Source organism: Dermochelys coriacea, chromosome 19, assembly GCF_009764565.3.
Source record: "Dermochelys coriacea isolate rDerCor1 chromosome 19, rDerCor1.pri.v4, whole genome shotgun sequence".
Classification (NCBI taxonomy): Eukaryota; Metazoa; Chordata; order Testudines; family Dermochelyidae; genus Dermochelys; species Dermochelys coriacea.
In genome coordinates, this window is record NC_050086.2 from 6,976,329 (window position 1) to 6,994,877 (window position 18,549).

At 40.8% G+C, this 18,549-nt stretch overlaps 1 protein-coding gene across 3 annotated transcripts; it reads left to right on the plus strand.

Moving 5' to 3' along the window:
* Positions 1-1,301: 1,301 nt before the first annotated feature.
* Positions 1,302-17,310, plus strand: ZBTB8B (zinc finger and BTB domain containing 8B). 3 transcript variants are annotated; one of them, XM_043505959.1, is made up of 5 exons: positions 1,302-1,405; positions 3,143-4,115; positions 7,760-7,938; positions 8,496-8,718; positions 15,937-17,310. In XM_043505959.1, exons 2-5 carry the CDS (start codon positions 3,167-3,169, stop codon positions 15,960-15,962), a joined length of 1,377 nt encoding a protein of 458 aa, XP_043361894.1. In that variant the 5' UTR covers positions 1,302-1,405; positions 3,143-3,166; the 3' UTR covers positions 15,963-17,310. The 3 variants fall into 3 exon arrangements, with proteins under 3 accessions (XP_043361894.1, XP_038233182.1, XP_038233184.1); XM_038377254.2 differs by lacking the exon at positions 15,937-17,310 and having other exon boundaries at positions 8,496-10,538; XM_038377256.2 differs by lacking the exon at positions 15,937-17,310 and having other exon boundaries at positions 1,368-1,462; positions 8,496-10,538.
* The last annotated feature ends 1,239 nt before the right edge of the window (positions 17,311-18,549 follow it).

Below are 18,549 nucleotides of genomic sequence, written 5' to 3' on the forward strand. Positions count from 1 at the left end.
GTGTGATCAGGGAAGCTCCGTGTGCTGCCCCCGCCCCGAGTGCGGGCTCCGTACATCTCATTGGCCAGGAACCGCAGCCAGTGGGAGCTGTGGAATCAGTGCCTGAGGACGTGGGCAGCACACACTGCGCAAAGCCGCCTGGCCACGCCTCCACCTAGGGGCCGGACATGCTGGTTGCTTCCAGGAGCAGCGAGGAGCCAGGACAGGCAGGGAGCCTGCCTTAGCTCTGCTGCACCACAGATGGGGGGATGGGAGGAGCAAAGGGGCAGTGATGTTAAAGCGCTGCCACGGCAGCACTTTAACATTGGCTGAGTACAGGCCGGTACTGGCTTCTTACCAGTACGCTGTACCGGCCTACTTCCACCCTTGCCTGAACCCCTCATTTCTGGCCACCCAGGAGCCTGTACCCCCAGGTGGAACCCTCACCCTCTCCTGGGAGAGAGCAAGCAAGGGAGGGGGGAATGGAGGGAGTGGGGGCGGGCCCTCAGAGAAGGGGCGGGGCAAGGGCATTCAGTTTTGTGCGATTAGAAAGGTGGCATCAATCTATATGGGGATTGATGTGTGTGTAGGGGACAACTGACATTTGGTGGCTTCATGAAGCAGGACTCTAAAATCCCCGTCTATAATAGTCTGTATACGACTATTTTCTTTTTTCCTTTCATTTTCTTGCCGGTGACATTTAGCCAGGTTTGGTGCATCGGGATGCACAGCTCTGGGCGCATCTATGCTTTAGGCTCCCTGGGGATGAAAGGGAGGTGATAGTCAGTCCTGGTGATGTAAAGAGCACACCAGGGAGACTGAGGCCACTCCCCAAACAGTCATGCCGCCTTCCCCCATCCATGCATGCTGGGGGCCCCTATACTCCATGGAATCATAGACTATCAGAGTCGGAAGGGGCCTCAGGAGGTCATCTAGTCCAACCCCCTGCTCAAAGCAGGGCCAATCCCCAATTTTTGCCCCAGATCCCTAAATGGCCCCCTCAAGGATTGAACTCACAACCCTGGCGTTAGGAGGCCAATGCTCAAACCACTGCGCTATCCCTCCCCCCGCAGTGCTACTGGTCTGCAGCGAACCCCCAGCACCCCCAGCCTGCAGCCCAGGAGACCGGGCCCTCGCGGTGCATGCTGGGATGTGTAGTCCCTTTCCCTGGCCCCTGCCCCGCGACGAGAATCACAGCAGGGCACTCCAATCCCGGAGGCGGCCGAGGCGAAGGGCGCATGCTCGGCAGGGGGTGCGGGCGGGTGGCCGGGAAGTGCGCACTCTACCTTGCTGGGAAGGAGGCACCGCCTCTTGGCCTGTCCCGCCGCGGGGTTGGTGGGTTGGGCTCGGGAGGTGCGGCGAGGAGGCGGGCCTGGCCCGGCGCGTGCGTCAGGTTCGGTAGCGCTGCGCGAGGGGCCGGGTAAAGGTGAGGGTGAGGGTGGAGGTTCCCTTTTTTCATTCGGGAGGGGACGGGACGGGGCAGGTCGGTGCGGGGCGAAGCTTCTGCCGGGTTCGGGGTGTGGCTGGGGGGGGGTCGCTGAGCGGCATGAATCCCCCCCCCCGCACTGCACAGAGCTGGGGGCGGGGCTGCCTAGGGGCCCCAGCCTCACTCCTTTCCCCGCAGGGAGAGGGGCGGCAGGGCTCAGTCCCGGGGGGGGTTTCCTGGGGGGGGGGGAGGCGACGGACCCGAGACAGCACCGACCCTGCGGAGTCTGCTGGGCTCCCCATCCCGGGGGGGGGGGGCTGCAGGGACTCGGCCCTGCTGAGATGCCCCATGGGTGTTTGTTCTGCTGGGGTGGGCAGGGCTGGCTCCTCTCCAGCAGACTTGGCGTTTCCCACTTTAAACCAAGGGGGAGACTTCTGCTCCAAAGAACATAAAACCGGCAGTGCCAAATCATGCCCATAGACTGCCAGAAGAGCGCCTGGCCGAAATGCAGGAGCGGGAGTAAAATAAGCTGGGTTCCTAGCGCTACCACAGACTTTCTGTGGGATGCTTAAGCTCAGTTCTTCAATTCCCCTACCTGTAAAATGGGGATAGCGCTTCCAGTCCCACAGGAGCATTGTGAGACTTCATGCTTGTAAAGTTCTCTGAAATTCTCAAGCGGAAAGCCTTAAATAAGTAAAATGTATTGTTATGTTTAAGCCTTTCCAGTTTTCTTCAGCTTTTCCACCAGAGGTGCTCCTGAGCAACCAGCCTATGCCAGTTTCACCCTTGACTGCAAATATCAGAAAAATAATAGCGTCTGCTTTTTTATAAAGAATAAGGGATTAATGTCAGTGGCGGTGCATGTAATCTCATCCAATGAGACAACTAGTACATAAGAAAAAATGTGAACTTTGATAACTGAATCTTCAAAAACTGTTCTCAGGGCAGGTTGTAATTTTACCCTGGAATCAGTTTTACTGAAAGCATTATTAAAAGCAGATACCATTTCAGACTATCTGAAGTTTAGAATTGTTCTGACTCTTTGGAGCACTGTACGCAATCACTGCATCTTTGCAATGTGTCTGTGATAGGTTGGCTGAGTTGGGATATAGGATACTAAATTTGTCAAGCTAGTGCGTTGTCCACTAAGAAATGACCAAGGCTACTCTATTTAAATTTCAAAGTAGCAGCCGTGTTAGTCTGTATTCACAAAAAGAAAAGGAGTACTTGAGGCACCTTAGAGACTAACAAATTTATTAGAGCATAAGCTTTCGTGAGCTACAGCTCACTTCATCGGATGCATTTGGTGGAAATGCATCCACCAAATGCATCCGATGAAGTGAGCTGTAGCTCACGAAAGCTTATGCTTTAATAAATTTGTTAGTCTCTAAGGTGCCTCAAGTACTCCTTTTCTATTTAAATTGTAAGCTCTTTAGAGCAGGGACCATCTTTTGTTCTGTGTTTGCACAGTGCCTAGTACAATGGGCTTCTGGCCCATGAGTAGGGCTCCTTGGTGCTGTGGTAATGCTAATAATAATTGGACGTGGACTGTTGTAGTTGGAATGTTACAGTGACTTCAGGTTTAAAAAAAATTATTCCAGTTTTCCAGAGGCTGAATATGACTATAGGCCAAGTTGTTGGGGAGAGGGAGGGAGGGAAAACAGTGATAGGCTTTAATTGATTCCACAAAGGGAGAAGAATTTCTGCTCTAATGTTCTCTTTGTTTCTTCTTGTCAGTGATCAGAAGCAGCAATAGGAGAAATGGAGATGCAGTCATATTACACGAAGCTCTTGGGAGAGCTCAATGAGCAAAGAAAGAGGGACTTTTTTTGTGACTGCAGTATTATTGTGGAAGGCAGGATCTTCAAAGCTCACAAGAACATTCTGTTTGCCAATAGTGGCTACTTCAGAGCCCTATTGATTCATTACATTCAAGACAGTGGGCGACACAGCACTGCTTCTTTGGACATTGTTACTTCAGAGGCCTTCTCCATCATCCTAGATTTCCTTTATTCAGGGAAGCTGGATCTTTGTGGGGAAAACGTTATTGAAGTCATGTCAGCAGCTAGCTACTTGCAGATGACTGATGTGGTCAATTTTTGCAAAACTTACATCAGGTCATCGCTAGATATTTGCAGAAAAATAGAGAGAGAAGCTGCTTTCTATCAGGCTGATAGTGGAAGCTCTAGTTCTGCCAGAGAGGGCACTTCTTATGGTACAAAGAGCCAGTGCTCTGCCTCCATCTCTTCTCTGCAAGAAAAGGAAAGGATTTCTGATTGTCAGAGAGATCCTCCCTGTGGTGAATGTAGCAGCTGCCACCCAATGGAACTTGTGGTGAGAGACCCTGTAAGCAGTGATTCTCCAGATGACATTAATTCTTCTCTGCCCAAAGGGGTAGTAGAACCAAAAGTAGAATTTGATTCTGATGAAGTGGAAGTAGAAGTGGGTGAACGACTACAGCAGTATCCAACTCCATTATCTCTTGAGCAGATGGAAGAGGGGCTGCACAGTGGCCAGGCAATGGACTTGGCCTGCAATAACTACCATATGAAACAGTTCCTGGAGGCCCTGCTACGCAACAGTGCAGCTCAAAGAAAAGATGATGTGGTTCATCACTTTGTTCGGGGCTTTGAGGGTAGGCCAGAAGATGCAGGGGTGGCCATGAGTTCCATGATGGACATTCACAGCGACTGGTATGGTGAGGATACAGGTGAGATGAGAATTCACGAGCTGTAGATAATGATTGTATAACAGATGAGGAAGCTGCTTATTTGTATCATTTTCTATGTTAATTGAACGGTTATTCTCATTCTTGTTCAGTATACTTCACAGGAAAATATTGCTGAATTTTATGCAACAGCAAAATAAACTATTATTCTGGACTTCAAAAGAAAGCTGCACTCATTTTGTTCAGTGCAGCATTTGGAAGGTAAGTATTTCTGATCTAAAAACTTGTATTTGAAATAGGTATTTTGGAGTCTAATGTTGGTGACCATTAGTTTAGTAAATGGTAGCATAATTAGGGACAACACTGGAATGAAGGATGAATGTAAGAAAAGCTTTACCTCTTATAACTGTTAGTATTATGTGTGACAGGTTCGGTCACAGAGACCCCTTTGGGACTTTCATCTGATGTGCTGAGATTTACCTCTGAGCTTGTTTTCCCTGCCAGCTTGGGACTCCAGAACCCTGCCTTGTTGAGCCACACATGCTAGCCTGCTGCAACACAGACCCAGGTCTGGTCCATGCCCCCCCAAAGCTGCAGACTTTAACCAAAAACTGCTCAGCAGATCACCTATCTCAAGCACCCACACACCCGGTTCCCAACGGGATCCAAATCCCAAATAAATCCATTTACTTTGTATAAAGCTTATACAGGGTAAACCCATAAATTGTCTGCCCTCTATAACACTAATAGAGAGATATGCACAGCTGTTTGCTCGCCCAGGTAGTAATCACTTACTCTGGGTTTATCAATAAACAAAAGTGATTTTATTAAGTATAAAAAGTAGGATTTAAGTGGTTCCAAGTAATAACAGACAGAACAAAGTAAGTCACCAAGCAAAATAAAACAAAACACGCAAGTCTAAGCCTAATACATTAAGAAACTGATTACAAGTAATATCTCACCCTCAGAGATGTTCCAATAAGCTTCTTTCACAGACTAGACTCCTTCCTAGTCTGGGCCCAATCCTTTACTGTACTACAGTCCTTGTTCGTTCCAGCAGGCATCTTAGGTGGAAACTAGGGGTTTTCTCATGACTGGAAGCCTCTTTGTCCTGCTCCACCTCCTTTTATAGTTTTGGCAGAAGGCGGGAATCTTTTGTTTTTCTGGGTCCCCATCCCTCCTTCTAAATGGAAAAGTACCAGATTTAAGATGGATTCCACTATCCTGTGACCTGGTCATATATCCTATGTGACCTCATTCTTCATTACCCATGGGCTGGCACACAATACACAGGAATTTTTCAAGTAAACAGAGCCATTTACAACCAATTGTCCTAGTCAATGGGACCCATCAAAATTCTAAACTACCATTAATGGCCCACACTTTGCAAAATTACAATAGGACCTCAGAGTTATACTTCATATTTCTAGCTTCAGATACAAGGATGATACATGGCATACAAATAGGAGGAATATATTTAATAAGTTAAAACATTTGTTATGATACCTTACAAGAGACCTTTTGCATAAAGCATATTCCAGTTGCATCATATTCACACTTATAAACATATTTCCATAAAATGTATGGAATGCAATGTCACATTATGAACAAGAGTTGTTATGGATTGAGAAAGAAAAACTGATAGCCCCATGTTGGTTATGCTATAAACACTGAGAGGCAGAATATTAACTACACTGCATATTTTCCCTCTAGAGACTTCTCCATTGCTGATCATTGGGGCTTCTGCTTTCACTAGCCCAAATGCATGCTGGGATTTCTCAGCACCAGCAGGAAGGCTATGTGACAGCACCTTCAGGGACCTGAAGGAGAAAAAGCTCATGTAAATATACACATTTCCTAAAATGGCCATTAACAATTTTGGGTCTTCATCTGCTTGTAATAAAGTTGGAGGACTATTTCTTTTCCCGAACACTGTCTCTGTTTACCTTTCAAAAACTGTCCTTTAAGGTGGGCTCTACTCCTTGCCTGAAGTACACCTCAGTTCTCATAGCCATTCATAATTCGCCAAGTTAAAAAATAATGATGCAGGCAATAGGAGTTATTCACAAAGATAGTGTATGCTGTAGAAAGTAAAGCTATGTTTATGCCATCACTAGCTCAAGCATACAAGTGTGTTCTTAAAACTACTTAGATTTCAGTGGGTCCGTAAGGAACTCTTACTGTGTAGTGAATCAGTGTTCATCTGATAAAATAATTAACTATTAGTCAGTTAGCCTAACTGAAATATTTAATGGCAGTATTCTGTTACAATAACATCTACTGCTTCCAAAATGCTGTAGCATAGCAGACATCTAATAGGATAACATTATGTTCCATTGTGGTTTTTTTTCAAATAAAACTCTTCAAATTGTTAATCTAGCATTAAAAGTGAAAATACACATAAAACCTGATAAATCATCAATAATTAACAGAATTTGCTAGAAACTTTAACACTAGAAATATGTATTTTAAATATGCATTCAGGGTTCTATGTTTCTCTTAAAAAAAAAAAATTGACGTCACTAGCACCTAAAGTAGAACAGGAAACTATTCTTTATGCTGGTTTAGGTTCTTGTGATGTATTCAGCCCTTTCAAGGGAGAGACAGAAAGCTGATCTCGGGTCCTGGTAGCTAAAGTTACGGAATGAGTCTCAGATATCTTGTTTTTGAAAGTGTGTGTGTGTGTATTTATATGTGTACACATGAATTATTAGGATCTTACTGATTTTGATATTTATTGAAAAAGATTTTATTTAATCTTTGAGATGCCAATACAGCAAAGGACTATGTGTATGCATAACTTTAATCATGCACTTAAGTCCCATTGACTTCAGTGAGGCGCCTGACTTCAGGGGGGCACTTTAACATTAAGGATGTGTTTAAAGTACTTTACACACTGATTCAGGAAAGCAACACACACTTTTTAGTCTCTTAACATCCTAGCCATGTTACAAAGGACATCTCTTGTCAGTCATGTATTGGCTACCATCAAGAAGCTCAGTAATGCCAATTTTTATTTAAAAATGTTATCTTCAAATACAATTCTCAATTTTTGCATCTTCTCACATGAATTTTATCAATGTTTAATTGTATGTGTATATTCTGAATCTAGGCATATTTTACTGGACAAACAAACAAACAGCAAATATATTGGAGAGAAAAGACTCCTGTTAGTCCCAGTAGAAAGCCTACTAAGACTTGAATGGGGACAGAGGCATAAATTACCTCTAGGGATGGTCCCTCTATGTCTAAATTGAGGCCCATTATTATAGCATATTGGAAAACTTGATACTGTCTGTGCACTTTTCTGTGGCTAAATTAAAGACTTTAGTTTCTAGTGCTGTTAATATAACACCTTTTTCAAAAATAAATATGAAAATAACAAGCTTTCAATGGCTCACATATTGAGTATAGTCTAGCAAACACATCACACCAGAAACCAATTTTGCCAATTTATTAAATTTATTTTAAAATTGCCTGATTTTCAAGGGTGCTAAGAACCTGCAGCTCCATAAGCTTTTAAAAAAAGACCATAAAATTAAAAAAAATAAATAAATCATCCAAGTAAGTCAAATACAAAGAGGAAAAATATGTGAGTATTCTGGCCCTAGCTTGCAGGCAAGGATTGTAACGAGCAACCTAGCTAACTTTGTTGAATTGTCTAAAATATATTTTCTTTTTAAAAGGTGATGTGTTAGTTGTGCCAATCAAGCTCCACAAATGCCCGTTCTGTCCCTACACCGCTAAGCAGAAGGGAATACTAAAACGGCACATTCGCTCTCATACAGGCGAGAGACCCTATCCCTGTGAGACGTGCGGCAAACGCTTCACCCGGCAGGAGCACCTTCGGAGTCATGCTCTGAGTGTAAGTTTGATGAAAGCAGATATCTGTCAGAAACAGATTTAAAAATAAATAGTAAGCTCCTGTGTTCAGTGTTTCTCAGTCATTCTGCTGATGTGTGTAAAAAATGTATATGTATCACATTTTGATTTAAGGCTGTTCTAAAGTACAGTAGAAGATAGAATGATTCTGCTGCCAATATATAAGGTTAATTGGGCAGTGGTTAAGACTTTGAAATTGACATTTAATGCAGTACAACTATTTTAGTCCGAAACCTTTGTTCTTAGAAAGGCGATGTGATCATTTGCCCTGCAAGTCTGCTAAATGCTGCTGTGTGTTTCACCTTGGAATATGTTTCAGAGTAGCAGCCATGTTAGTCTGTATTTGCAAAAAAGAAAAAGAGTACTTGTGGCACCTTAGAGACTAAATAATGCTCAAATAAATTTGTTAGTCTCTAAGGTGCCACAAGTCCTCCTTTTCTTTTTTACCTTGGAATATATGGAAGCAGCATCCCCAAACAGGGTTAAAGCAACAAGATAGGCCAACTACTTTACAATGATGTTTTATTTCTCATTGATCAGGTGCACCGATCAAACAAGCCAATTATCTGCAAGGGTTGCAGAAGAACGTTCACAAGTAGCCTATCGCAGGGATTACGACGCTTTGGCTTATGTGACAGCTGCACTTGTGTAACGACTACGCATGAGGATTCAATGCCCATTAACCTCAGTCTGATGGAACCTTCATCAGAAGGTCAAGAAAAGGGTGATACAGACAATGATTGGCCTATATATGTCGAATCTGGTGAGGAAAATGATCCAGCTGATGACGATGATGCAGATGATAAGCAGGAGATCCATAGAAGCTTATCAGACCGAGAGGCACTTATGTAGTAACAAAAGGAGGGTGGGCAGATTTAAAGTGTCTCCCCTGTGATTGGTCATTCTACAGCAGAAAACTGCATATTTAACCAGTTTTGTGGAACTGTGTGTTTTTATTACTAAATTCCAGTTTTGATAGAACTGGTGGGAAGAACTGGATTTTGGAATATTGAAATATTTTTTAACTTTTCAGTGCTGTGCACTAGAATTCTGAGGGAATTTCCTGTCCTGGGTGAGCAGAGGCTGTCTCCTTGCAATCACCTGTTGTGCTTCTGTACCCTGGCTATGAGGGAAGGATAACGCTCTTTGCAGGTGAAGGATCATCATGATTGTTTGATACTGAGTTTCCTCCCACAATGCTGCCATAGTCCCTCAATCCTGGTCTCAAAGGGGCACCATCATCTTTCTAGGAAGAGATGTGAAGAAAATAAATGTAGTTTTCATCCTTAACCTTGGACTTCTCTAAACTATTTTGCATTCTCGTCCATCTTATGCTAGGAAAGTCCTATCTGAAACTGTAAATCCTAACTGTTTGTTTAATTTTAAAAGTTTAGAATAGGATTTGACCTGGAAACTATGGTAAATTACCAGGATAACAAATATCCTACAGAGGGACGCAAATTCAGTAGAGAATCTTCACACGTGTGTGTTTGTTCCTATATGTACTATAGAGAGCAAGCTTCTATTTTTGGGCAGTTTTCACTACATTTCCATCCCTGGAGAACAACAGAGCTTGGGCTATGATTCTTCTGGTCTATCTTTAATGCCCATTAGACAGTAGTCCAGGCCTGAGAACTACACAGAATACTTATTCTATGATCTAGTAAAATAGTGTCCAAAGTGCACCGGTCACTGAAGCAAGACTAAGTGCACTACCCACCTCTTTTCATAGAATCATAGAACTGGAAGGGACCTCGAGAGGTCATCTAGTCCAGTCCCCTGCACTCAAGGCAGGACTAAGTATTTTTCAATCATTTAAAGTAGAAGTTATAACCTAGCAATCTACAAAAGTGGTTTCTTTGGTAGATTCAGTAGTCAGATTTACTGCTGATCTAGCCGAAGTACAATTCCAAAGAAAAATCTGGGCTACGTATATAACACCATCCATGCAAACTATTTTTCAAGAAGTCAGGTGAGACCTCTTGTAAAATTAGAGACTTCCTGTATGCAAATCCCTTTTCCTAATGAGTTTTCTTCTTATGTAGTCAAAAATAGTCTTTGGTGATTCCTATGATGGTTTGTACCCTTTCATTGTCTTATGAAATCATCCAGGTACTGTCTCTTGTTAAAATTCCAACTTGGAGCCTACATTTTCCTGGTTGAATAGATACAAGTTGGCTTTTGAAGGAGGTGAGATTACTTTACTTTATTTAATGTACCTGTCCAGTACCAAATTGCTGTAAACTATGAAATTAGCTGGGAAACTGTAAAGAGCTCTTGGTAAGCTACTGCTAAATTTAAGACTAAAGAAGATACAATACTGAAGGATTCTGTGAAGTGAAGGTGCATACTGTATGTAGATAGTACTTTCTAACTTTGTAAATGTTCAGTGAAAAGCACTGTACTTGAGCCTCACTTTCTAGATCAAGAGCTAGAACAGAAGATTGCAGACAGACATCACTGACAAAGAAGATCGTCTCACTTAAAAAGACAGTTTTCATTTCTTATATTTTACAGAAGACTTTACACTGAGCAAACATAAAATGGAACATTTTTATATAAAAAGCATCTGATTTAATCAGTCATTTTCTGTATACCTCATGCAATTATTTCACATATTGAATAAGAACATTCTGCCCCACAGTTCAGCTTTTTTATTTGCTTCATCCTGTAGTAAGACAATAATCCTGGTGTGATATCACAATCTACTTGTACAGAAGTGATTCTGATATCACAAATGCAGCATTATGACTTCATTGCAAGATCAAATAGGATGAATAAAAATGAAACAAGCCTCTGTTTTTCTTTAATTACTAGCAAAGTAGCAAAACAAAACAAAACCAACCCCTCCTCCCCCCCGAATCAGAGGTAGATAGAGTTGTTTGAAATGTCTCCCCAAAACTCGAAGTCTGTCTTTAAGTGCTATCTTTCTGGAAGATATTGTATTTCTTGCTGGGTTTACTTTCTGTAACTTAAATTGAGAGGAGAAACGCACCTTTAAAAATAAGCTATTTATATTTGTTTTTTAGTTTGTTACAAAACCTCTCCAATAGTCCTTATTTCATATTGTTTGTAAATTGGAGTTGGTGTCTGAACGATAATGTCATAGTTTCATCAGCATAGCAAATTAGTATGAGGGCCAGATTTTCAAAAGCAACCACCAGCAACTCCCATTTAGGCACCTGAATGAGTGTCTGGATCTACAAAAGAGCCCTGGCCACTTCATTTAGGAGCCTAAATGGGAACTGAGCTCTCCAGAACATCCAACTTCAGTTTTGGGCGCTAAACACTTTTGAAAATTTGGCCTATAGGGTGGGCTTCTAAATCACATAAGCGCTTTTGAAAATCCTATGTATAATCTCATGAGGGTGGTCTTTTCAATAACTTCTCCGTTACTGCCCAGCCAACCCAAGTTCACGATGGTATTCTCTATCTGCTTATCAGTTGAGCAAAGGACTTTGTGTAAGAACATTTTAAAAGGAGTCTTCATACTTTTGACAACTGAAGACTGAGTTGCATAATGAAGGTGGGGTAGGAATGTAAATAGTCATCCTAACTTTTCATCAGCATGGCATCCTGATCTCTATGGTCATTCTGGCAGAGAGGTGCCACTTCAGTGTAAATATTAGAGGCCAATAGACTTGGAATATTCATTGGATATGGTGCTGGATAGTGTATTACAATGCATCTTTCTGGTTATTTAGCTTATCAGAGAAACACTGTAGAACTATGTTGAGGCATGTATTAGTGAACTCTGAAATTATGAAGACCTTCAGAAGAGGAAAATCAGTGCTCTTGTGAAGGCATGTATGCAGTGGATTTAAGAGCTGTGGGAAATACTGCAGTGACCTTCAGCTGTTTGAATTCAGCCTGCTTCATTTGGTTTTAGAAATTTTTCTTGTGTGTCTTGTGCATAGAAAATGGAACTGTGTTAAGTTTTGTGTAACGTTGGGGCAAGGGGTGGGGTGGGGTGGGAGAGAGATTCCTATCACGTTGCAGTTTGAAAGTGACCAGCAAAATTGCAATTTCTGTTGATCTGTCATAGCGTGCCACTTTGTTTTTCAGTGGGTCCTTAATTCAGCCTCGGTGTTTAGTAGAAAAGGTTACGCTTTATTCAGTTTCTTGTGACAGATGTTAATGTAGATCTATGTTTGCTGTGCTTCCCACCCAATTCCATGATGTTTCCCTGAAATCTTCCATGTAAATCCAGCCTTTACAAGCTTTGAGCAAGTGACACTGCTGTTCTAAAAGAATATTCATATGGTGCTGAATGAAGAATCAAAGAAAATGTCCTTAGTCTTGTTTCTAATGTGATCTTTTCTCTCAAAGTTTTTAAAAGGCCACGAAAACTACATATCTTAAATTCTTAGCTCTGCATAATTTACACTGTTTAGGAATATACTTAATTTATTTGTTTGCACATAATTGCACTGTTTTTCACTAAAGAAATACATGCTGCAATGATATTAATGGTGCATTGAACTTGTAAATATTAATCTTCCGAACCTGAGTCATTTCATTTGTCTGAAATTTGAACAGTAACTCTATAGCTGGAGTCCTTTAACTTAGTCTACCTAATTAACAGACACTCTTATGAGCTGAGCCTTATTTGAACAGCTGATTTAACTACATCAGTGGATACCTGGAGGAGTCTGGAACCTATTGGCCTTGTGTAGAAAGTAAACCTAGTTCAGGGAGGTATGCTTTATAAAACATACACCAGTTGACTAAATTGAGGAAAGTTAAGGCTCAATACTCAATTTTTAATTCCGACATTCAATCCATCCACTGCTGGCAATGGGCCCTATGCAAACAAAAATCAAATTAATGGCAAGGAAAGATTAAAAGGATGCTATCAACTTTAAAATCTAGTCATTTTTTTTACAGGTTTCAGAGTAGCAGCTGTGTTAGTCTGTATTCGCAAAAAGAAAAGGAGTACTTGTGGCACCTTAGAGACTAACAAATTTATTAGAGCATAAGCTTTCGTGAGCTACATCCGATGAAGTGAGCTGTAGCTCACGAAAGCTTATGCTCTAATAAATTGGTTAGTCTGTAAGGTGCCACAAGTACTCCTTTTCTTTTTTCATTTTTTTAAAGAGTTTTCAGGTACTACTGATTCTTCCTAATAACTTTTATGGTTTTACAATCATAGTTTCGTTTTCAATTTTTATTTTTTTAAATAACTTTTCTTTCCCCTGTTGCTGGGGGGGGGGGGTGCAGGAGGGAAGGGATCCTGCACAACCCTCTGGGGAAACAGTGAAACTGACTGTGTTGTCAAATGCACATAATAAACTGCAAAAAACAGATAAATAGTTTCCCTCCTAATCTCTTTCTGTGATAGTAACCTCTTGGATGTTACTTGTAACAATAATAGGTTTTAAAAAATCCAGATGAATCATTGATTTTTAAAAAAATCAAGAGTATTTGGTCCCTTCGATTAAGTGAAAATTTAAGAAACCCAGTTTACTTTTTACATTTCTCCCAGTTTAGACAATGAAAACTTTTGTTTATTTGGTGGTCTCAGTGCTGCAATGTTTGGGTTTCAAACAGTGCACGGGAATTGTTAAAAACATAAGAATGGCCATACTGGGTCAGACCAAAGTTCCATCTAGCCCAATATCCAGTCTTCCAACAGAGAGAATGAATAGAACAGGCGGTCATTGAGTCCACTCCCAGCTTCTGACAGAGACTAGTGACCCTCAAAGCATGGCATTGCATCCCTGCCCATCCTGGCTAATAATAGTCATTGATGGACCAATCCTCCAGGAACTTAATTAGTTGTCTTTTGAACCAGTTATATTTTTGGCCTTCACAACGTCCCCTGGCAACGAAGTTGTCTATACATTGTGTGAAGAAGAATGTTTTTTTGTTTCTTTTAAACCTTCTGCCTACTAATTTCATTGGATGACCCCTAGTTCTTGTGAAGGAGTAAATAACATTTCCGTATTCACTTTCTCCACACCATTCAAGATTTTATAGAGCTCTATCATATCCCCTCTTAGTCGTCTCTTTTCCAAGCTAAAACGTCCCAGTCTTTTTAATCTCTCCTCATACAGAAGCTGTTTCATACCCCTAATCATTTTTGTTGCCCTTCTCTGTACCTTTTCCACTTCCTATATATGTAGAGAGAGAGAGAAAAAATATTTTTTTTTTTGAGATGGGGAAACCAGATTCGCATGCAGTATTCAAGATGTGGGTGTACCATGGATTTATATAGAAGCATGGTATTTTCTGTCATCTTATCTATCCCTTTCCTAATGGTTCCTAACATTCTGTTATTTTTGACTGTCACTGCACAGAGTGGATGTTTTCAGGGAACTATCCACAATGACTACAAGATTTTTTTGAGTGGTAACAGCTAATTTAGACCCCTCATTTTATATGTATATTTGGGATTATGTTTTCCAATGTGCATTATTTTGCATTTATCAACATTGAATTTCATCTGACATTTTGTTGCCCCGTCACCTAGTTTTGTGAGGTTCCTTTGTAATTCTTTGCAGTCTGCTTTGGACTTAACTGTCATGAGTAATTTTATATTGTCTGCAAATTTTGCCACCTCACTGTTTACCCCTTTTTCCAAATCATTTATGAATATGTTGAACAGCACTGGTCCCAGTATAGAGCCCCGGGGGACACCACTATTTACCTCTCTCCATTCTGAAAACTGGCCATTTATTCCTACCCTTTGTTTCCTGTCTTTTAACCATTACTGATAGATGAGAGAGCTTTCCCTCTTATCCCATGACTCCTTACTTTGCTTAAGAGCCTTTGGTGAGGGACCTTGTCAAAGGCTTTCTAAAAATCTAAGTACACTGTATCCACTGGTTCACCCTTGTCCACATTTGTTGACACCCCCCCCCCCCCCAGATAATTCTAATAGATTGGTGAGACATAATTTCCCTTTACAAAAGCCACGTTGACTCTTCCTCCAACAAATTGTGTTCATCTATGTGTCTGATAATTCTGTTTACTATAGTTTCAACCTATTTGCCTGGTACTGAAGTTAGGCTTACCATCCTGTAATTGCCAGGATAGCCACTGGAGTCTTTTTTTTTTTTTTTTTTAAATTGGTGTCACATTCACTATCCTCCAGTCATCTGATACAGAAGCTGATTTAAATGATAGGTTACATACCACAGGTAGTAGTTCTGCAATTTCATATTTGAGTTCCTTCAGAACTCTTGGGTGAATACCATCTGGTCCTGGTGACCTATTACTATTTAATTTATAAATTTGTTCCAAAACCTCTTCTAATGACACCTCAATCTGGGACAGTTCCTCAAATTTGTCACCTAAAAAGAATGGCTGAGGTGTGGGAAATTCCCTCACATCCTCTGCAGTGAAGACTGATGCAAAGAATTCATTTAGTTTCTCCACAATGGCCTTATCTTCCCTGAGTGCTCCTTTAGCACCTCAATCGTCCATGAATATTGTTCAAATGTTTAAAACTAACTTTTATCATTGAAATTCTTAATGTGAGAAAACATTTGTTGGTCACACTGTAAAAGTTTCTTTGCAAACTAAACTTTGGAACAAAATTTAAATCGGGTGTCCCTCTTCACTTTGATGTACATTATAAACTTAAATGTATGTTATGTTTATTTTTTATCTTAAAGCCTTACTAGAAAGTGTAAAGTACTGTTAACATAATATGCCATAATCAGTTCACTGTGTCAATTTTTGTCTGTTTCAATCAGTGTTTGGACTGTTGCAGACTCTAAATAGGTGGAGGTGTTTAAAAACATGTAATGGAGCCTAAGATTGTTCTTCAATGAATGTAGGTAAGTAGTGAAATATAGTTCCAATCCTGCCAATGGCTCCATGCAGGCATACAAGCCTGCCTAAATGGATCTTGTTATAAGGTCAGGGCCAGAGTTACTGTGTTCTCTGCTGCCAGGGTCAAGTCGAGCACTCTTTAAAACACAGGCTCTTGACAATGACTGTAACACTTTGTTTCTTCTTAAATTTTTGTTTTAAGATGGTGTATACACAGGAACAGAATAAAAACAACAAATACAGTATGTCGCCACTTAAACATTCATCCCAAAATACCCAGAGGCAGTATTCCACATCTTAAACTAAGGACCTGCAAAACATGATGCAGAATTTTTTTTTTTGACTTACAAGAAAACCATCGAAGTACATGAAACCATACTTTTTTCATGCTTGTAACTTAACTGCTAAGACTCAGATCCTGTAAAGACTGACACACACATTTAACTTTATGCACATGCATGGCTCTATTCGCTATGAGACTAGTAACATGCATAAAGCTAAGCATGCATGTAAGGATTAGGGTCCAAATCCAATTGAAAAGTTCTCCAAGCTCTTGAATGGTGAGACTGAGTATGCATTGAACTTTTAGTTATTCAGCACCTCTGAAAACCGAAGTTTATCATGTGAACACTAAAACTTAATTTTAGTGTAATTGACTGTGTCACTGATATTCAGATCAACTTTCTTGTTTGAGCACAAATAGCTAATGGGGTGGCGGGGAACCAAAAAACCCCAAAAACCCTAAAACACACTACGTATTGTTCACATGTAAACTTTAGAAAGTTTGCCTTAGAATAGCTAAGATGTTTTAAACTTTTATTGCTGGGTAAGGTGGATAATGTGACATCTAGTGGATCAACAGATTTAGAATACCCTAGCTTTTGGGACTCAGAAGGTCCTATCGGCAGGTATTAAACCAAAACCTAGAATGTTCACTAAATCAAGAAATAATTAATCCATCAGCTTTTGAGCCTGACATTGGAACTTTTTTGGCTTGAAAGCTTCTGACTCTAGTGCCAATCCTATAAATTCCTCTGGGTGCACATGAGAGCCTCGGTGGGTCAAAATACTCGGGCAGAAGTCTGTCCATTGCATCCTATGCTGTAAATTACTTTTTGACCCAGTAAAGGTTGTTTTGTACCTTTTCCACTTTCCAAGCCCAATATAGCTGCAAACATTTTCTGCAGGTTACTGGGTAATGCATCATCTTGAAATTGATCAACTGGTTTAACCAGAAGTAAACCTTATTATAGTATTAATTGCTATAAAGAAAATATTTTGTTTATATTCTGAATCTGCTTGGTGCCTGAAATTCTTCAGTTATCTCCACTTTCTCTGTAAGTCTGATTCTTGGTATATTTTTCACTGTTTAACTTGTTTTCTCTTGAATTAACTGTTAAATTAAGAATATAGGAGAAATTTGACTCTTGTTTTAAAAAGTTCTGTTTCACCATGTATAGCAAATAAGGTGCAAAATTAAAAAAAAAAACAAAAAACACTAAGGCAACCTTTTTATCTTGGAAGTGGGAGAACTGACATCTTATCTCCTGGTTCCATAAGCACTGAGGGACAATAGTTCTATGTGGGACATGAGTCTCACTGTGTAGATCTAAAGCTAGGGTCTTTTCAGTGTCTGACTAAAGATACCAGCACACTATCTAGAAAATTCAGTGTGCTATAGATGAAGCAATGCTAGACAGGCAGAACTTCAGAGATTTATAACTGGCCATTTTCCATGAGTTGCTAATAGGAAAGTGGCTATGATATTTTGTCATTGGCTGCCAGGTTTCCAAGCGTATCTGAGACTTGTGTGTATGTCAAGGTGGATGAGTAAAAAAAAAAAAAAAAAAATGAAACCAAAGTTAAGAATTTATGTAAACCACCACCACAGCAGCAATTTACCCTTGTTAAGGGATGGGGAACAAATCTTTAAGTGCTTTTTGTAACTTTTTTTTCTACAGTGGTGCATTACTGAATGTCCTTATGGTATGTTAAATTGTATATGTACTATATATGTTTATATTGTTGTATGTAGTCCAGTTCTTTTATAGCTAAAGAACAAATCAAAAATTAAATATTATGCTAACAATGAGAACATAGTATGATTTTGTTCCTCTTCCCCTAGATATGTTAGGTGTATGATTTAAGTAGATGGCTTGCTGGTGCCCGGTGGGATTTTCTGAATCGGTGCTAAAAGAAAAGGAGTACTTGTGGCACCTTAGAGACTAACAAATTTATTAGAGCATAAGCTTTCGTGAGCTACAGCTCGCTTCATCGGATGCATTCCGATGCTGTAGCTCACGAAAGCTTATGCTCTAATAAATTTGTTAGACTCTAAGGTGCCACAAGTCCTCCTTTTCTTTTTGCGAATACACACTACCACGGCTGCTACTCTGAATCAGTGCTGTAATTTGTCACAGTGCTTTTCTTGAGGGGTATAACGTTTCAGTGGGAATTAGAATGGAAGACACAGTGAGACGATAAACATTTAATTATCTAATTATTTGCAATTCCCAGTTCAAGGGAAGTGACACCATGACAATCCGTATCCCAGCCATGCTAATAAATAGCTTCCAAGAAAATGAACGGACAAGTTGACTTGTGTCCCCCTCCCGCTCCGCAATCGTAGGCCCTGCAGGGAGAGTCTAGAGTTGGGGGCGGGGAGGGGGGAAGAGTTGCCCAGTCTCTACAACGGTGAACAAGAGAGGGCGTTTCATTTTGAAAGTTGAAAGGGACCCTCCCGCTTCACATCCAGCCACGGAGCCTTTCGCCGGTGCCCTAAAGCGCTGCCGGGGGCTGCCTGTTGAAAAGGAAA

Coding starts and splice junctions, on each gene's coding strand:
- ZBTB8B (XM_038377254.2), top strand. CDS start 3,167: ATGGAGATGCAGTCATATTACACGAAGCTCTTGGGAGAGCTCAATGAG. Junction 4,116..7,759: donor CTGGTATGGTGAGGATACAG/GTGAGATGAGAA, acceptor TCTTTTTAAAAG/GTGATGTGTTAGTTGTGCCA. Junction 7,939..8,495: donor TTCGGAGTCATGCTCTGAGT/GTAAGTTTGATG, acceptor CTCATTGATCAG/GTGCACCGATCAAACAAGCC.